This window comes from Periophthalmus magnuspinnatus, chromosome 17, assembly GCF_009829125.3.
Source record: "Periophthalmus magnuspinnatus isolate fPerMag1 chromosome 17, fPerMag1.2.pri, whole genome shotgun sequence".
Classification (NCBI taxonomy): domain Eukaryota; kingdom Metazoa; phylum Chordata; class Actinopteri; order Gobiiformes; family Gobiidae; genus Periophthalmus; species Periophthalmus magnuspinnatus.
In genome coordinates this window covers 9,959,106-9,975,856 of record NC_047142.1, presented here as the reverse complement: position 1 = coordinate 9,975,856, position 16,751 = coordinate 9,959,106, and the positions used below count along the sequence as shown (strand labels likewise).

The following is a 16,751-nucleotide window of genomic DNA, read 5'->3' as shown; positions in this document are numbered from 1 at the left end:
GCGGGGCCAGCAGCAGTGTTATGTTCAGTCCTGATGTGGGGAGACAGGAGGTTGGCATCAGCAGATTGAGAGCAGAGCACAGGTGGGGATGTGGTGGTGGAGGAGCTCAGAGAGGGAGGTGGGGGGCAGATTATGGAGGGACACGATGATGAGGAGCTTGAATTGGTTGCACTGGGGGAGGGGGAGTTAGTGGAGGTCTCTGAGGACAGGAAGAGGTGCAGGTGAGGAGACAGGTAGCAGTGTTTTGAATTATTGTTGAATTGTTTAGGAGTGTAGGCTGGACTGACCAGGATGGATAAATCCAGTGGACCTAATCTTGATGTTTTGAATATGATTATGATGAGTAATAAAGATTTGTCATGCTTTTCTACTTAACAGGTTGCAGTGCATGCCACATCACATATTTACCTCACTTCACTACATAACACTCTCCAAACGAACCTTTTATAATGTCCAGCATAGATTCTGGACCCCAGTAGTTTAGTGTTTTTAATCCGTGTTGTAAATGAGCGTGTGCTGGTTGGTTGCAGTGCTATAACTGTGAGGAGGAGGCCATGTACCACTGCTGCTGGAACACGTCCTACTGCTCCATCAAGTGTCAGCAGGAGCACTGGCACGCTGACCACAAACGCACCTGCCGCCGGAAGAGATGAGCAAGACCCGCACCTCCCCCAGACCCGCCTCAGACCCCCTCCTCAGACCTGTCTCTCCCCCCCCCCCCCCCCCCCCCGACCCACAAACCACAACACAGCACCCCATTGGCCGCTTCCCTCTGAGAGCTCCGTCACTCACTTTGTGTCCTGGAAAAAAACTGTCTGGACCCAGCAAGTTTTGCTTAAGAAGAGAATTTTTTGTCTTTTTTTTCCTATTTCATATTTAATATAACCTTTGTTTTGTTTAAAGTTTCTATATTTGCTGAACATTTTGCTCGAAAAGCAAACGCAGAGGAAGCTTTTGTTGTACGGAAATGTGTTTATTTAAGTGTGCCGTTACAAATGAGCATTACCTGAATACATTTTATTATGTGAATTTTTAAAAAATCACCTTTTCTTACTGTAAATGCTACACAGACCATCTTAAAGCTGTAGCACTGTCTAGCATTCGACTAGCTTTGCTTTCTTAAAAATTAAGAAAATTATCAAAAAGATGTGATTTACTGAGTGTCCCCCAAAATGTTTTGGTCAGAAGCACCTTTTATTGTTCTACCTAAAATCTAAGTCACTTATTGGGAACAGGGTCACGAAGTCGGCTTGAAAAGACACCGACAAAATGAATCTTCCAAATGTTAGGAATCAACAAATGATTGTTTCTGCACATTTTGGGTTTTAAAGAGAATAGAAGGTTTTCTGAATTTGGTAAGCCTTTGAGGATTTTTATACAATGGGCCATAAGTTTTTTAATTTCATTAATTATAATTATGAATCAAATTTTTTACCTTTTCAGTTCATACACTGTAAAAATGAGGGTTAAATTTGACCAATTATTTTATGTTGAATTTCCACCTTAAATGTCCACCTTAAATTTCATAGACTTTAACTCGACTGTCAACGTTGACGATTAGCTCATGTTATTTTCTTGTTTTGAGCGATGACAGAAACTACCTTCACATATTTTGGACATATTTTGGTTCATTTTTTCTACAGTGCGATCCCTTTCTTCCGCTCTCCCGAGGTGCAAAAAACTGTATATTTTCCAAGCGTCTTGTGTCATTTTTCTATAGTGCTGTTTTTCCGATGAGGTGAGTTGCTATGACGACTTTTTCACTGCTAATGCTGTTGTTCATGGTCAGTGCCTGTCTTTTACTTTCTCTCGCCCTCTTAAATGCATGTCCAAAATTCTCACATTTTTAAATTCACTTCTATAGTAAAATAAAAAAAAAACGTGCAAAAAATGATGGATGGACCAATATAAACCCTTATGCAAATGTAAATTATGAACTCACTGAAAAGCCGCAGATTTCATGGCAGACTTTTTCTCAGTTATGAAGTTGATGACTGAACAGAGGAAATATTCTCACATTTTCAGTTGAAATGCATTGATGTGTTTCGTTTTGAAAAATTAACTCTCGTAAATTAAAGTGCGCTGTTTATTTACTCTTCTGTCTCGTTACGCTCACCATTAACGGGCTTGGGAAAACTGATACTTTTTGTTAACTGAAAAAAGTGTAAAGTGCATATGACAGGTACCAGCTTTTCACTAAAACATAGTTAACAGATTTTACTTTTTAAAAAATAGACACAATTAGTCTTTTTTTTTTATTCTGGTGAAGTTTATAATTTGACTTCCTGGTTGGACACAGGCAGCAGATGTGATGTACTTAGAGGTCATCCCAGATCTGTTACCTAGCAACCATGCTGAATTACACAATAGTTATGATTAGACTGATATAAATGGATGACAACACCAATGTTTAGTCTGTCAGATAAATGTGTTCCTTGCTTGTAAATTATCTCTGTTTTGGATAGAATATTTGATGTTGATGGCAGGTAGAGGGATTCCGTTATAGAAGTCACCACTACTGTATTTTTGTACTTTTCCCACTAACTACCACTTAAGTGATGTTGATCTGGGTCAAATGCAGAGGACACATTTCTCTATGGGGACAATAATGTGTACGTTAATCTTAACCATAAAACTATGATAAATATTGCCCCATCCCACCAAACCAAGTCGTAATTTAAAAAAAACATGAAAACCTGTCATATGCACTTTAACAAACTAAACTACACCACCTGTGCACTTGTCTTCTAAAACACCAAAATCCCAGTAAAACACATTTTCCTCCTCTGTCGTATTACTGACATATATATCTTTGTTTTTCACTGTTGCACTAAATGTAAATACTCATTATTTTGTGAATCAGACCTTCAGCATTTCGACAGTTCTCATTTTGTACATTAGATTCTGTAAATACGACTCAATTGGTCTCTGAGTCACTTTCCACGTGTGTTGTTGAGTTGTGTTATTGTTTTGATGCAAAGTTTAGGTTGCAAATCAACTTTATGTAATTGTGTTTTCATTTCAATGTTTTAAATACCTTTTGTAAGAAACTGGTTGAGAAACTTCACAGCCAAAACACTGCAATAATGTTCTTTTGTCTATTCATAATTATTCATTATGTATGTTTTCAGTCGCAATACCTCAAGTGTCCTCTGTACTACACCAACCATGTTAAGCGTCAGATATCAATGTTTTGAAGAAGACCTATTCTGCAAAATTGACTCTAGAGCTTTTAACCATGTTATAATTGTTGTCTCTTCTTATTTACCCTCTCAAAATTGTTTTTAAAGATTACTCAAACATTCATAAATCGCTCTATACTCCCTACCTGTTTTCACCGCCACAGGTACACGCCCACTGTGATGTGCTTACTTACTTCTCCAATTTTTGTATCTTAATCAGTGATACGTGCAGGATTCAGCAGCATCGCCGCCCTACAGAGCATAATCTTGTAGAGCGGCGCCTTGTTGTGATGGCATTTACTTTGACATCAGCTCCCATTAGGCCCTGCAATTTTACAACCAAAATATCAGCAAATTTGTTTCTTTTATAAAGTCGTTTTAGGTCAGTACTCTTGTGATTTCAAATGTTCAAAATACAACATAATGACCCACGGGGTGTCATTGATTAGAACTATAGCAGACAAAAGCACAATATGTCTTCTTTAAGACTAAAATACTCACCAATGCCATTAACACAGTTTAAAAAATACCAATGTTTTTAGTATATATTCTGTAGTGTTGTGACTCAGAGGCCATGGTATATTTTTTATATTTGTCCATCCAGTCATTACCGTGTCAGAAAACTGCGCTGTAAGAACTGCATGTCAAAAACTCCCTTCTAACTTGTAAAAACTTGAGAAATGCAATATGACAATGACTTTTTTAATGCCCCCCCCAAATTAAAAAAAGTGCTACTCCAGAAATCTGACAAAGAATTGTATGAGCAAAAATCCCACGGATTTGAACTGGTCAGTCACTTTTTGTTCTGTCCATATGTAAATGGTTCATTGTGGCTTAACATTTTCTACGCTCCTCACATTTTTGATGCTTTAGCTAGCAATATGTATATAAATATATTATATGTGCTAACATGGAGGAAATAAATGTACCCATGATGAGAACTACCTGTTTTTGGCAGTTTTTGCATTGCATTTTGATTTTAAATTAGAGAAAGCATGATCTGTGTCCCCAGATACAAGGTTAAACAAGTTCAAATCAAGACAATTATCCAATCAGAAAGTAGAATGAGCCTTGCATGAGTCTTTAATTTGTTGTGTTTCAATGCTGAAATCCAGTAGGTTTAAACCTAAAAGGAGACTCTCTGATCTGAATGGTCACTACCTAAACCCCAGCACCTGCAGCCAATCATGAATCAGTGCTAGTGCAGCCTCTGCAGCTCAGTGAGTGAACTCTGGAGGTTCTGAGCTTTCACATGAGGCATGGTCTGTCCATATACTGATAACCTAGGTTCAGTCGCAATAATACCCTTTTTAAAAACAAGTTTGCAGGCTACATACAGTTTGTTATAAACAAAAATGGCCAAGGTACTTCAGAAGTATATGGCAACTAATGCTAATCATTTTTGGAGGTAATGTGTTTTGTGCCCTGTTTGGACCTGTGGACATTTTCCCAAGATATATTTGACTGTGACTCCATGCATATTTTCTGAAGCTCTACTCACTGAGCCACTAAGTACAACTTCACACTTTCTTTCAAAATGGTTGAAATATTTATTTATCAACTCAAATAAGACATTTTATAAAACGGGCAACATCTGCTGATAAGATAAAGAGAAAACTATGAGAAAAGTGCTTTTGTCTTTCAAAATAAAATCCACTAAAACGTCCCACTTCTAAAAGGCCCTTGTGACCTTAGACCTCTCCAAAGGTTCTTTAAAAGAGCATCCACTTCCTCTTCCTGCTGTGACATCATGTTGGACATGATGTGGAGATACAGTTTCTGGATTTTTGACAAAAAATAATTTTGTATTTGTCATAAGTGGAGTTAAAAAAAATTGTTGAATATGGCAGCCCTAAAGGGTCAATATTCAGATAATTCAGTTAATGTGCCAAAAAAATGTAAATCTAGGTCAAATTAAAGAACATTTTTTTAATGCATCCTATTTTTATATATTACATCACATTAAAAATACCCATGGAGTAACTTAAAGGCACTGTATGCAAGATTTTGATTTTAAATTTCATAAACATGATTCATTTATTTTTAATTACACTAAAAGCAGGCAACATACAGTTCCTTTAATCCAGATTAAAACACTGTAATTTCCCTTATTCACCACTAGAGGTCACAAAATAATCACAAACTTAATATTATTTGTACTGTTTAGAACATAAGTCCTACTGTTTGTTGAATTCCACAAGCATTTATTTTTATACAGCTATGAATAAGTATGGTATCTGCAATATTGTCTCCATAGGGCTTCCATAGATACTCAAACATGATTTTTTGCCACACTAGACAACAGACAAAACAGAACTCCTGATTGACATTTGACGCCTCCATATAAAACCCTTTGTGGTATTCAGTTATTAATAAACTCTTTCCAAAGCACACTTGATGTGATTGCTCCACTCAAGTTAAAACAATGCATTTCCTTATATTAGTGAATATTCAAGAGCCACATTCTTAAACGTTCTCATACATTTTTACAGAGAAGCAAAATAAATTAAATTGTTTCATTTTCGTTTTGTACATACTTACATGAGTTAAAGGCTGTGGCAGTCTGTGACATAGGTGCACAAATTGATACCAGGACGGTTATTCCAATGTAAAAAGTTTCAAACAAAAGCGCCGTACCTTTCTGCATTGTATCAAAAGATATTTAAAAAACATACAATCTGTACGCATATTTTAGACCGTAACATTGTAAAAATACATAGACTTGAAACAGAACAAGCATGTGAAGCTATGACACCATCTTTGCTGCGATTGTCTGTTAAATGTTCCGTAAACAGTCTGAATCCTGGACGGAGTTTCCTGTCGCTCCATGTTACTGCAGTTGGAGCGCTGTTTGGAGCCTGAGACAAAACTCAGGGGAGTTATATTTCAGCCACTGCGTGAAGCATTAAAGTCCGTCTGTCGTGCTGCTTTTAAGCTTCATAGTTCATTAAGGGAATCGATCCAGTCTCTGTCCCACCACTTTTACTTCAACGAGGTTGTTGCAAAAACTAAAAGCCACATTCTTTCATAATATTAAAAACATAATTCTTTTCAGAAATCTGACCCATCCCAGATTGTCTAGAACTCCACAGCTCCTCAGCTTCCAGTAAATCCACAATGCAAAAAATGTTTGGCAAAATGGTCTCTTTCAGTTATGTATGGAAACCCGAGCTGTTGCAGCCATTTCCCATACGTAGATCTTCTTGTTGGACCATTCAGAAACCATTAATCCAAAATGGGGCGGGTCTTGTTCAAATGTATTGGTTAAATCCATTTGCACCCAGGGGCAGTGTTGGCGTTCATTGGTGCTTCCTTTAATATCAGACCTGTAGTATCCTTGTATAGTGGAATACGGCTCAGGCACAGCTGCAACCTGCAACCCTGTTACTGTAGTCTGTTACTGTAGTCCTTTACTGTAGTCTGTTACAGTAACAGGTTACTGCTGCCTGTTATTGTATCCTGTCAGTGTAACCTGTTACTGTAGTATGTTACTGCAGTCTGTTATGGTTGTTTGTTACTGTAGCTTGTTACCGCAGTCTGTTACTGTAGCCTGTTACTGCTGCCTGTTATTGTGGCCTGTTAGTGTAGTTTGTTACTGCAGTCTGTTATGGTTGTTTGTTACTGTAGCCTGTTACTGTAGTATGTTACTGTAGCTTGTTACCACAGTCTGTTACTGTAGTTTGTTACCACAGTCTGTTACTGTAGCATACAGGCTGTGAGCTACATATTGTAGGCCACATAGATGGGGTCCAGCTGGTCAGCCAGGAAGCCGTCCCTCAGGTGCATCCTCTGCTTCTCTCCTCTGGAGTTGATGGGGATCACTCCGATGTCTACCACCACCACCACGCCCACGATCAGGTAGTGCTCCTCCAGAACCACGTTGGTTACCATGGGAACCAGGTCCAGGGCCTCGTGCTCCGAGCCGTCCAGCTCTACCACCACCACCAGCAGGTTGGTCCATGTGAACACCGCACTGAGGGACAGAGGGACACTTAACATGGGACTACTAAACTGCAAGAAAATCAACTAATTATAATGAGGTAAATGTGGGACATTTGATCTTGATTTAACACTGTATGACAGATGATCTGGAGAACACCAGGTGCTGCCCTTGGGCGCTACCAAGTCATGGGTCTCAGCTTTCTTTTACAAAACATTTTGAGGACTTTTCACCATTAAAAAGATAGGATATTTTGTTTTCATATGTTAATTGCTATGGCAACGACCCTAATTTTTCATAATTCTTAAACGCAGTGATTAACTAACTGCAACCAATCCATGGATTTCAGAGTGCTGTTAATATTAGCATTGTTGCCATAGCAATTCAAAAGAATATTTTATATGATTTGAATGGTGAAAATTCCTTGAAATGTCACCTATGAACAGGAAGCTGAAGCCCCTGACTAGGTCCTGCTCTGGCTGTAGTCCTCACAGGACAGATGTAGTATACTGTGTGACAGGAGCACTGTACCACTCTGATGTAGTATACTGTGTGACAGGAGCACTGTACCACTCTGATGTAGTATACTGTGTGACAGGAGCACTGTACCACTCTGATGTAGTATACTGTGTGACAGGAGCACTGTACCACTCTGATGTAGTATACTGTGTGACAGGAGCACTGTACCACTCTGATGTAGTATACTGTGTGACAGGACCACTGTACCACTCTGTGATGCTCTTGTGGGTCCTAATGACGGAGGTCTCGATGTCGATGGGGTGGTACCTCATCCCCCTCAGCTCCATGGCCTCTTCCAGAGCGCCCACCACATACAAGGCATCGTGTCGCTCTGACAACAACACAAACAGTTTAATCCTGATTTCTGCATTAGCTGCTTGTTTTGTCCTTAGTTAAATCCTTAGTTAGTTTGGTTCTCTGTGCAGTCCTGATGAAGTTCAGATTTACAATTTTAAAAAGGGCAATTTCACAACAAATTGTTATATGCTCACCAAAATTCCCCTATTTTGACAGTTTTGATTAAGTTTATGATTTTACTTCCTGGTTGGACACCAGAAACAGTTGTGACATGTAAAGGTAATTTCATAACTGTTCTTTAGCAACCATTATGTTAACAAGGTCTACGTCTCACCTATTTTATTTATAATTTGGAAAATAAAAATATATGCCAACACCTTTACTTTTTTGAGGTTTAAACTGTCAGAAAAATGTGTTCCTCGTGCATAAATTGTCCCTGCACTTTGATGGAATTTTGTGTATTGGTGACATCAGACCTCAACTTTACTTCCTGTATTTTCAACTTTTTTCTCCAACTTTTCTTCAAAAATTGCCACTTAATTGGTGTAAAACTATGATACATATTTAACACCAATACTTTCCCACCAAATTAAGTGATAATCAAATGTACTTTAAATGTCCTATTTTATGGAAAATTGGCTCTTGTGAGCTTTAGGCCATGTTAAAATGTTGTTACCTGGAGTTGTGTTTTGTTTCATTCCAACATATTTGAGTAATTCTGGATGATGAGTCTGTCCATTTCTCCAAAGCTCCAATGCTCTGTTCCACCTTGTGATGTCATGAAGCAGTGGTTTTCAAGTTAACAGCTCCTTTTACCTTTAGTTCAGTAGAGACTGGCAATTTTAGAGCTGAAATCATCCAAATGACTCTAGTGAAGGTGTATGGAGTAAAAACACAGTGGAGCACTTCCTGTATCACCACATCACAAGATGGAACAGAGTGTTTTGTGTTTGAGAGAAGAACTATGCAGGCTGTTAAACATGTGTGAATGAAACAAAACACAACTCCAGTTATGTTTTTGATGAGAAACCAACATTATAACATGGTTAAGAAAATAGCATACTATAAGCTCTTTAAGTTGGTATCTTCAAAGCCAAATAGTGCAAATAAAATAAGCATTATTTCTACAAAGATGCTAGTGCTACCTCCATTAGCGTCAGTTAGCTCAGTCCTCCTAAGGAAGCCCAGGTACCCGGTCCTGGCCCAGACCGTCTGAGTGTCTCCGAAGCTGAGCCTGGAGCAGAAGTGGTCCGACTGCAGCGCCTCGTCCCCATACACTGTGAAGTACCCACTGGCATTGTGCCCGCTGTGCACCCAGATCTGCAAACAAGCATGGACCATTTTAACATGGAGGAATATGCAGTGGCTCTAGCAGTTTTTATTTAAAGTGGAACCAGACTGTGTATAGTGTTATACTAGAATTATCTTCTGTTCCAGGTCATTTTTGGCAACTTTAGTGCAAACTAGGTAAAATTGCAGCATTGTGATCAAAAACTCCTAAATCTAAGTTTGTGCTGCCTTCATTTTCATCACAAATGTTTTCAGCATCTTTTATAAAACTAAAACAAATACAAATTGAATAAAATTAAATAATGATTAAAAATGAATAAAAGGAACGAGTGGAGATCCAAAAAGTTCCACTTCCCAGAGCCTCAAACCAGACCATAAACAAATCACTGTCAAAGAACCTGTTTGTACCTGTCACCTTCTGGTCCTACTCCTAGATTTTCTGTTTTTGAAAGAAATATCCAAGTATCCACAAATGTTGATGCATAACATTATTTATTAGAGATCAATACATTTGCCAAATGAGTCTATTGTCAGCTGAAAGGACCTGAAAGCACAGATAACCACATCTTAGAGGTTGAATAATGACACCATTTTCTAAAGCTGTTGTGAGAAAAAAAGATATTTAACTTATTGTTGCTGACAGTTTTTGTTTCATATGGATAGATCCTGCAATTACAGAACTATAAACCAGGTCAATGAATCTGTAATCTGACAGTTAAACAGCTAAATCCCCCACAGACGTCTGACCTGTCTCCAGCTCTGTTTAAACTACTGGGATTCTGCTGTGTTGTGATGTCATGTGAACACAACCTACATGTATATCCATTTTTACAACATGAAAGAAAAGTTCAAGAAAAGTAGTAGAAAAAGCTCTAATACGTCACATTACTGACCTCTCCCAGATGTGATTCTCCCATTGGTCCCTTTGTCTCAGGGTTTGCAATGATGATGCGAACTCCAGGAAGAATCTATAGCGACATTACATAACATTAATTATTATTTTGATATTTTGTCATAGTAATACATTTTAAACCTAAAAAAAACCAAACGTGTACCTTCCCCGATTCCATGAGCGGTAAACTATGCGGAGACCCTCGTTCCACCAATCGGACCCTGAAAGTAGAGAAAGAGATGTGGCCTTTTACACCGATTCTATATATATTTGTGTGTAGTTATGGTACTGTATTCATTTGTAGATTATTTGTACGTGAAGCCGCACTAAGCTAACCTTTGGACACTACACTGAGTTTGAATGGAAGGATAAAATCTAAAATAGAAACAACTTTTATAAACTTTTGCCATGTTATAACTGTGTTCCTCATCAAAACCTAAAAAAAAAACTTACTTAGTTATATTTTGGTTCATGCATGTTTGAGTAATCCTGCATTGTCCTGAATTCAAGGCATGAATGTGAAGAAAATAGGAGTTTTCACCTACCTCCTATCCCTTGTACTTTCAGAAATTCAGAATTTGGATCGTACATGTACAGTTTAAAATGACTATAGTAAAATACCACTTAGAGGGGGCGGGGCATCTCAGATCTCCAGTTTTTAACAGGAAGTCAAAGGAAAAGTTTCTATTGTGAAGTCATTTTAGATCAGTATAGCAATTTATTATGAACAAACTGTAAAATAATTATCTACCTAAGTTATAGTTTAATAGTAGTACCAGAAAAAGTATACTGTGACACACGGGTGAACTCTGGAGTTTTGCACACAGCACATGAGTCACCAGTGTATTTGAAGCACTGGAGTTTGCACACTGTCAGCTGTATTTTTTATAAAAAGACTAACTTTTCGTTCACATCTCCGTGGCATACCTCCTGGCATAAACCCACTACACTACTGCAGCTGTAATTGACACCTGTGGAAATCTGGCTAATAAATCAGAACAAAAGTCTTGATATATCTGGCAACACTTTCAGGTGTTTTCTAATAGTTTTAGTTTTATTAATTGCTCATATCTGTCCAACCGTTGTCTGTGTGTCATGCTCTGTTTGTGATCATAGACTGTATAAATAAATGGACAGCCGCTGTGTTCCAAAGTGATCACGGACATTCTTCTGGTGTCGTTTTCGTCATTTTGATCTTAAAATGTTTGTATTAACCTGGACTACATGATCCTGGTATTTTTATTTCACTATTGTGTCCGTAAATCAAGATATGAACATCAGTAAGAGACAAATCAGCCGCCTTCTTTCCCTGAGGTCGATCCCGCTAGCGTTGAAATGAATTTTATTTATTAACTAAAACTATTTCCCTTTGGGTGTGATTGGTGACAGTCTTAGTCTTCAAAATGCAGTACACACACAGCACAGACACAATGTGATACCTGTCATGTCGTAGCGCTCTCATGTCCACAAACACTGTGGTGGGGTCAGGTCCTGAAGTGCCCTGGACAAACGACACATTTATTATTCACAAAGAGTATAATCCATAAAGAAAAAGGCTGCAGTGCATCTACAGCGCGTGCACTACCCCCACACACCAGAGGAAGCGCTATAGAGGAGCCTACAGGACGGACGAGGGCTTTACATGCACCAGAGAGAGGAGAGGATGGAGGAGAGTCAAGTTTGAATTATTATGGTTTTGTGCATGCGGCACCACTGGGAGCGCTGATCTAACATCTCATTTACTCCACAGGATACAGACGAGTGCATACCCGCCTTTTTATTACACTGGATTAGGGTGAGCATTGTGGTCAGGTTCACTCGGCCTAAACAACAACAAGTACAATAAATATGTCCCTTCTGTGGTGGAAACAGTCTGGACTCAGGAGTTTTCAGGTTCCATATTTCTTCATTTTGGTATAAAAATACTTAAGTGTACATTCAGGATTGTCTGACTGATATCTCTCTGTGTTTTTTTTATACCAGTGGTGGATGAAGTACTCAATTTTGTTACTGAAGTGCAAGTACAGATGCAGAGGTAAAAAGTTACTTGAGTAAAAGTATCACATGAAAAAAATCAACTCAAGTAAAAGTATTATAGTACCCGTTTAAAAATGTACTTCAAGAGTAAAATGTGAAAGTATTTCTCACTAGTGTTCATTTGTTCAAGTGTTAAATGTAGTGATATTGATAAAAAATGAGACATATTTTGGTCAACAGTAACAACACGAATCAATTTCTTAATTTTTCTTATGAATTTTGTGTATTTATTTTTGTTTATTCAAAACCAAAGCTTGAACTTGAAAACTTCACTCAAGATGATAAAAATAACCCCTCAAATCATATGAAAAGGACTTTTTACTTTTCAGTCCAGTTCAAAAATGTAGTGGAGTAGAAAGTACAAATACTGCTCTCAATATAGTTAAGTAAAGTAAAAAGTATCCACTGTAAAATCTACTTAAGTAAAGCACAGATACCTAAAAATTCAACTTGGGTACAGTATTTTATTACTTGTACTTTACCTTCCACTGCTGACACAGAGAGATATCAGACTCATGTCCACTCCCTCCGTTGTCTCGAGCCAGAACCAAACATGATCGTCCAATCAGATTTGTTTATTCCAGTGACACACGCGATTCTACAGAAATTTGCAATGTTTTTCAGTCCCCTGTGATGTTTTTTTGTGTTGATACAGATGGACCATGTGTGTCTCTGATTGGTCAGTTCATCTGGCTGATTCACTGGTCTTACATTGATTTGGAGAGTTGTGTATTCTGGATCCTAGACAAGATTTGGGAGGCAATTATTTCTTATAGAAGATCAAAAGTTTTTAAATATTTGACCATGTTTTTCAATCTGCGTTTATGTAATTTGGACATTGGGGAGAGTGGATTTGAACAGTGTGTTTGTGGAGTGTTTTCAAAGGTGTCAGTGTGACGTGTGATTTCAGTTATGGTTTTTGAATCATTAAAATGCTGAGATATTTGTACTCCAACATGCCTATATCTGGTATCAGGTTTTAACGTTATTTCAACATAACCTTTTGACCTTTTCTCATTTTCGTGTTGGCATTAGTTTTTGTTTAAGTACATAAACACATAATTCTTACAGTTGTACATTTGTTAAAAGAAAACACCAAAAAATCCAAATAAAAAGTGATGGTACAGTGTGAGGACAGTAAGTACTTCCCAGGAAAAGGACTCACAGCCGGCTCCCAAACAACCAGTGTGCTCCAAGCAGAACCCAAAGCAACGGCCCATGTTTGTGTCTACACTGATGACATGGATTATAAAGCAGTTTTAAATCACTTAAAATATGACAACATTAGGGATGGGCGATATACTGGTTCCTATATCAGTACTGGTGGTAATGTTATTGTCTTTCTGAACTGAATTAATGAGTAAAAACGGAAATAGAAGAGCAATTAGGCTAAAATATAGCTCTATGTTTACACAGTCCTGACACTAATTACTGTATATACCAAATAAATGAATTTTATTATTTTTTATTAAACCTTCCTCCAATATTCAATAAATATTTCTTTGAAGTTATTACAGTTTAAAGGCACTGTACCAGATTAATTTTTTTATTTTAAACGTGAAAAACACAGCTACTGTAAATGTCAGACTATTGAGCGTGCTTGAATATGAGCTGCAGATTTTCTCATTGTAACATGAGATATTTACACAGAAAGATGGTACACGGAAGATTTTTTTTGTTTGTTTTAATTTAAGTCACATGCTTTTTTAAAAACTGTGCCTGAAAATTGGCAGTACAGCACCAACACGCCATCAACATGGAATGAACATACCTGCATGTTTAGAAAATAAAACAGCACCAACACGGGCCATCTGCTTTTATTTCCTCTGAAAGCTTTTGTCATCTTTTTACATTGACTAAGTTCTTCGTATTGCTGTCTCCAACGTCACACCATTGATTCATTAATGCCAAGCTTACGTGCAGTGGCTCTATTTCCTTCTTTGATGCCAGATCCATTGTCTTTAATTTATGCATGCTAATAATGCCTAATTATTCCTCGTCTTTATTCCTATGAGTTTATGAGCTCTTTTCACAGCTCTCAGAGACCAGAGCAGAAGTTTGTCGATAGAGTGGTTATAACAACTAGCATGCTAACTCGGACATCTTGATTATTGGACAATAAAAGTTTTATTAGATGCAGCTGACTTACTTTGACCTCTACAGCTGTACTAGGGCAAAACAAAGTTTGCTCAAACACATGCGAAAAAACTGGCTAAAGGTCCATTAAATTAGAATTGTGAAATTTGAAAATTGTTACATCATTATTCAACTAATTAATATACATTTGATGCTTTTAAGTGCTTTAGACTAACCTCATCAGTGTAGACAAAAACATTAACTCGTACTATTATTATGCTTTAGTATTTGGGATAATTTGAAGCGTCTTGGGTCTGGTGGTGTTACTTACCTGATCTGCCAGCTTCCCCAACCTGTGAGGCTGCATCGGTGAGGGACCGTGTCAACACAAAACACAGAAAAGGAAAGAGGCGAAGACAAAATCAGGTGTGAGGGGATGTGGGCGGGGTTAAACACAAACCAGGAAGAAGATAGAAAAGAATGGAAATGAAACAAACAGCTTCAAGATGGTGCTGAGCATAGACATACAGCTAGCAGGAATATGCTATAATCCACTTGGCAACTTGGCTAGGTCAGGAAGATTATGGAACACCGGCGCCTGTCTCACCGTTGTTTTGTCCCATAGCTGTTAGCATTAGCCCGCAAAAATCGCAAATTATGAATAATCCAGAGGGTGTTAGCTGGTAACTGTTTAATGCTTTATTTTAGATCATAATTAGCATGTAAAAGTGGCAACCGAGCTAACGGCTAACCGACTTTCAGCTGATGTTTCTGAACTTGTGGTAAACAAGTGGTGGCACTAAAAATCCTCTTTTACTGGTGAGGAGATCAGATAAAACCAGTAAATATCATGAAATAAACATGTCATATACTCATTTGTATGTGAAGGAGCGTTTGATTTGACACAACTCCAGGTAGCCTCGTTAGCCAAGAAATCAGATTGTAGCACTGGGTAAAGATAGAGCCAAGTCTGTGGTGCTGAGTAGATTATTAAGTGAGATTTTTAGGTTGTGTTATGGTTTAAAATGATTATAACTTAGTTATTTTAATCAAAAACATCATGGGAACATTATTTAGTGACAAGTTTAGTGACAGTGGTAGAGGGGTGTCATTTTAGAAGGTTGTAGATTCAAATCTCTCACCAAGAGTATATTATTGTTGTGTTCTTGGGCAAACACTTCACTTAACACTTAACTTGGAATGGCAGATGGGCAATGTGTGTGAAGTGTCTTGCCCAAGGACACAAAAAGACAGTGTACTATAGGGCAAGGACTGAACCGGCTATCCTGATGTGTAAACCAATGCATCACTGCTGCCCCATCTTGTTGAAAAAAATAATACAAATGTAATGAAGTAAAGAAAAAAAAAAGTTAAAGAAAGAAGTTAAAGGTGCAATATGTAACTTTTCTGATGGGGGTCCACCTTAATACCTTAATAATCCATACAGTCATTAGTGATTTGCCTGGAATGTTCCGCAGTATGACATTCTTGCATTTATAGGTGTTTATATTGCTCTGAATTACATTGAGAAACATACAACCACACAACCAAGGGTGTCACCTGATTGTCTCCATGAAGATAAATAAGTTTAATGTCATATTATGGAACATTGAGGGCGAAGTAAGAATATCACTCTAAAAGTTACACAGTGCACCTTTAAAATAGAGCATGAACTGAAAGAGGATGGTCAATTCAAATGTGATGACTTTGCAAACAGTTACCGCTTCTCAGAGCAGACAGAACAGGTTCTCCAATTTATCAGGCAAACATCAATATTAGCATCAATATTAGCATCAATATTAACGTCATTATTAGCACCAACATCACCACCAATATCAGCACAGATATTAGCATCAATATTAGCCCCAATATTAGCATAAGTATTAGCTGGTCCATACCTGCAGACAGATGGCCAGGTTGACTCTGCAGCCGAACGAGGTGCTGACGGCTCGCGGATGCAGGCCCAGGTCTTTGAAGAGTTTGGAGAAGGACTGAGTGAGAGAGATCCTGGGACGCTCCTCTGCCACCACCACACAGGTCCGGACACGGGACAGGTCCACCCCCCGCGACTACAGACGGCAAAAACACGGTACAGTTAGCAGCAGCAGAAGTGAGTAGTACTTTTTTAAGAAACTGTACTGCTTTGAGTAGTTTTCACACACTATACTTTAACTCATACTTCAGTGATACATTTTATTGTGGTAGTGTTGGTAACGTGTTGGTTACCCTTCCCACATTATGTTGTCAAAACTGCATTAGGATTTCTTGCACTGTTGCTTCAGATAGAGTAATCTCCAAGGCACAGACATTAAAAACTGTGGTGTTTTCATTGACCAAATGTATTTTTAAAGAGGGGCTATTATGCTAAACCACTAAATGTTTAGCTTTCTACCATGTTAGAATGTTGCTCCCTTATCAAAAACATGCCTGAAGAGGTTTTTTATATCATCCATGCATATTTAGTGTTTTAACGATCTCTCCCGGGCCCTATTTGACCCATAATTGTTATAGTTAGCTG

At 38.0% G+C, this 16,751-nt stretch overlaps 2 protein-coding genes across 6 annotated transcripts in view; one reads left to right on the top strand and one right to left on the bottom strand.

Annotated features, from left to right (window-relative positions):
• Window positions 1–3,894, top strand: part of zmynd11 (zinc finger, MYND-type containing 11) — a 28,404-nt gene extending 24,510 nt beyond the window's left edge. The window contains exon 16 of one of the 2 annotated variants that reach the window (XM_033982628.2): window positions 531–3,894. In XM_033982628.2, the coding sequence (XP_033838519.1) occupies window positions 531–653 (123 nt within the window). In that variant the 3' untranslated portion in view covers window positions 654–3,894. The remainder of the gene's footprint in view (window positions 1–530) is intronic. The other variant, XM_033982629.2, reaches the window with a different exon arrangement.
• Window positions 3,895–4,749: 855 nt separating this feature from the next.
• Window positions 4,750–16,751, bottom strand: part of LOC117385112 (disco-interacting protein 2 homolog C) — a 153,288-nt gene continuing 141,286 nt past the window's right edge. For 2 of the 4 annotated variants that reach the window (XM_055228303.1, XM_033982381.2), the window contains exons 31-38: window positions 16,132–16,302; window positions 14,565–14,594; window positions 11,560–11,621; window positions 10,284–10,341; window positions 10,122–10,196; window positions 9,084–9,258; window positions 7,849–7,972; window positions 4,750–7,155 (exon numbers count right to left, since the gene is read on the bottom strand). In XM_055228303.1, coding sequence (XP_055084278.1) covers window positions 6,903–7,155; window positions 7,849–7,972; window positions 9,084–9,258; window positions 10,122–10,196; window positions 10,284–10,341; window positions 11,560–11,621; window positions 14,565–14,594; window positions 16,132–16,302 — 948 coding nt within the window. In that variant the 3' untranslated portion in view covers window positions 4,750–6,902. The remainder of the gene's footprint in view (window positions 7,156–7,848; window positions 7,973–9,083; window positions 9,259–10,121; window positions 10,197–10,283; window positions 10,342–11,559; window positions 11,622–14,564; window positions 14,595–16,131; window positions 16,303–16,751) is intronic. The other 2 variants (XM_055228304.1, XM_055228305.1) reach the window with 1 other exon arrangement.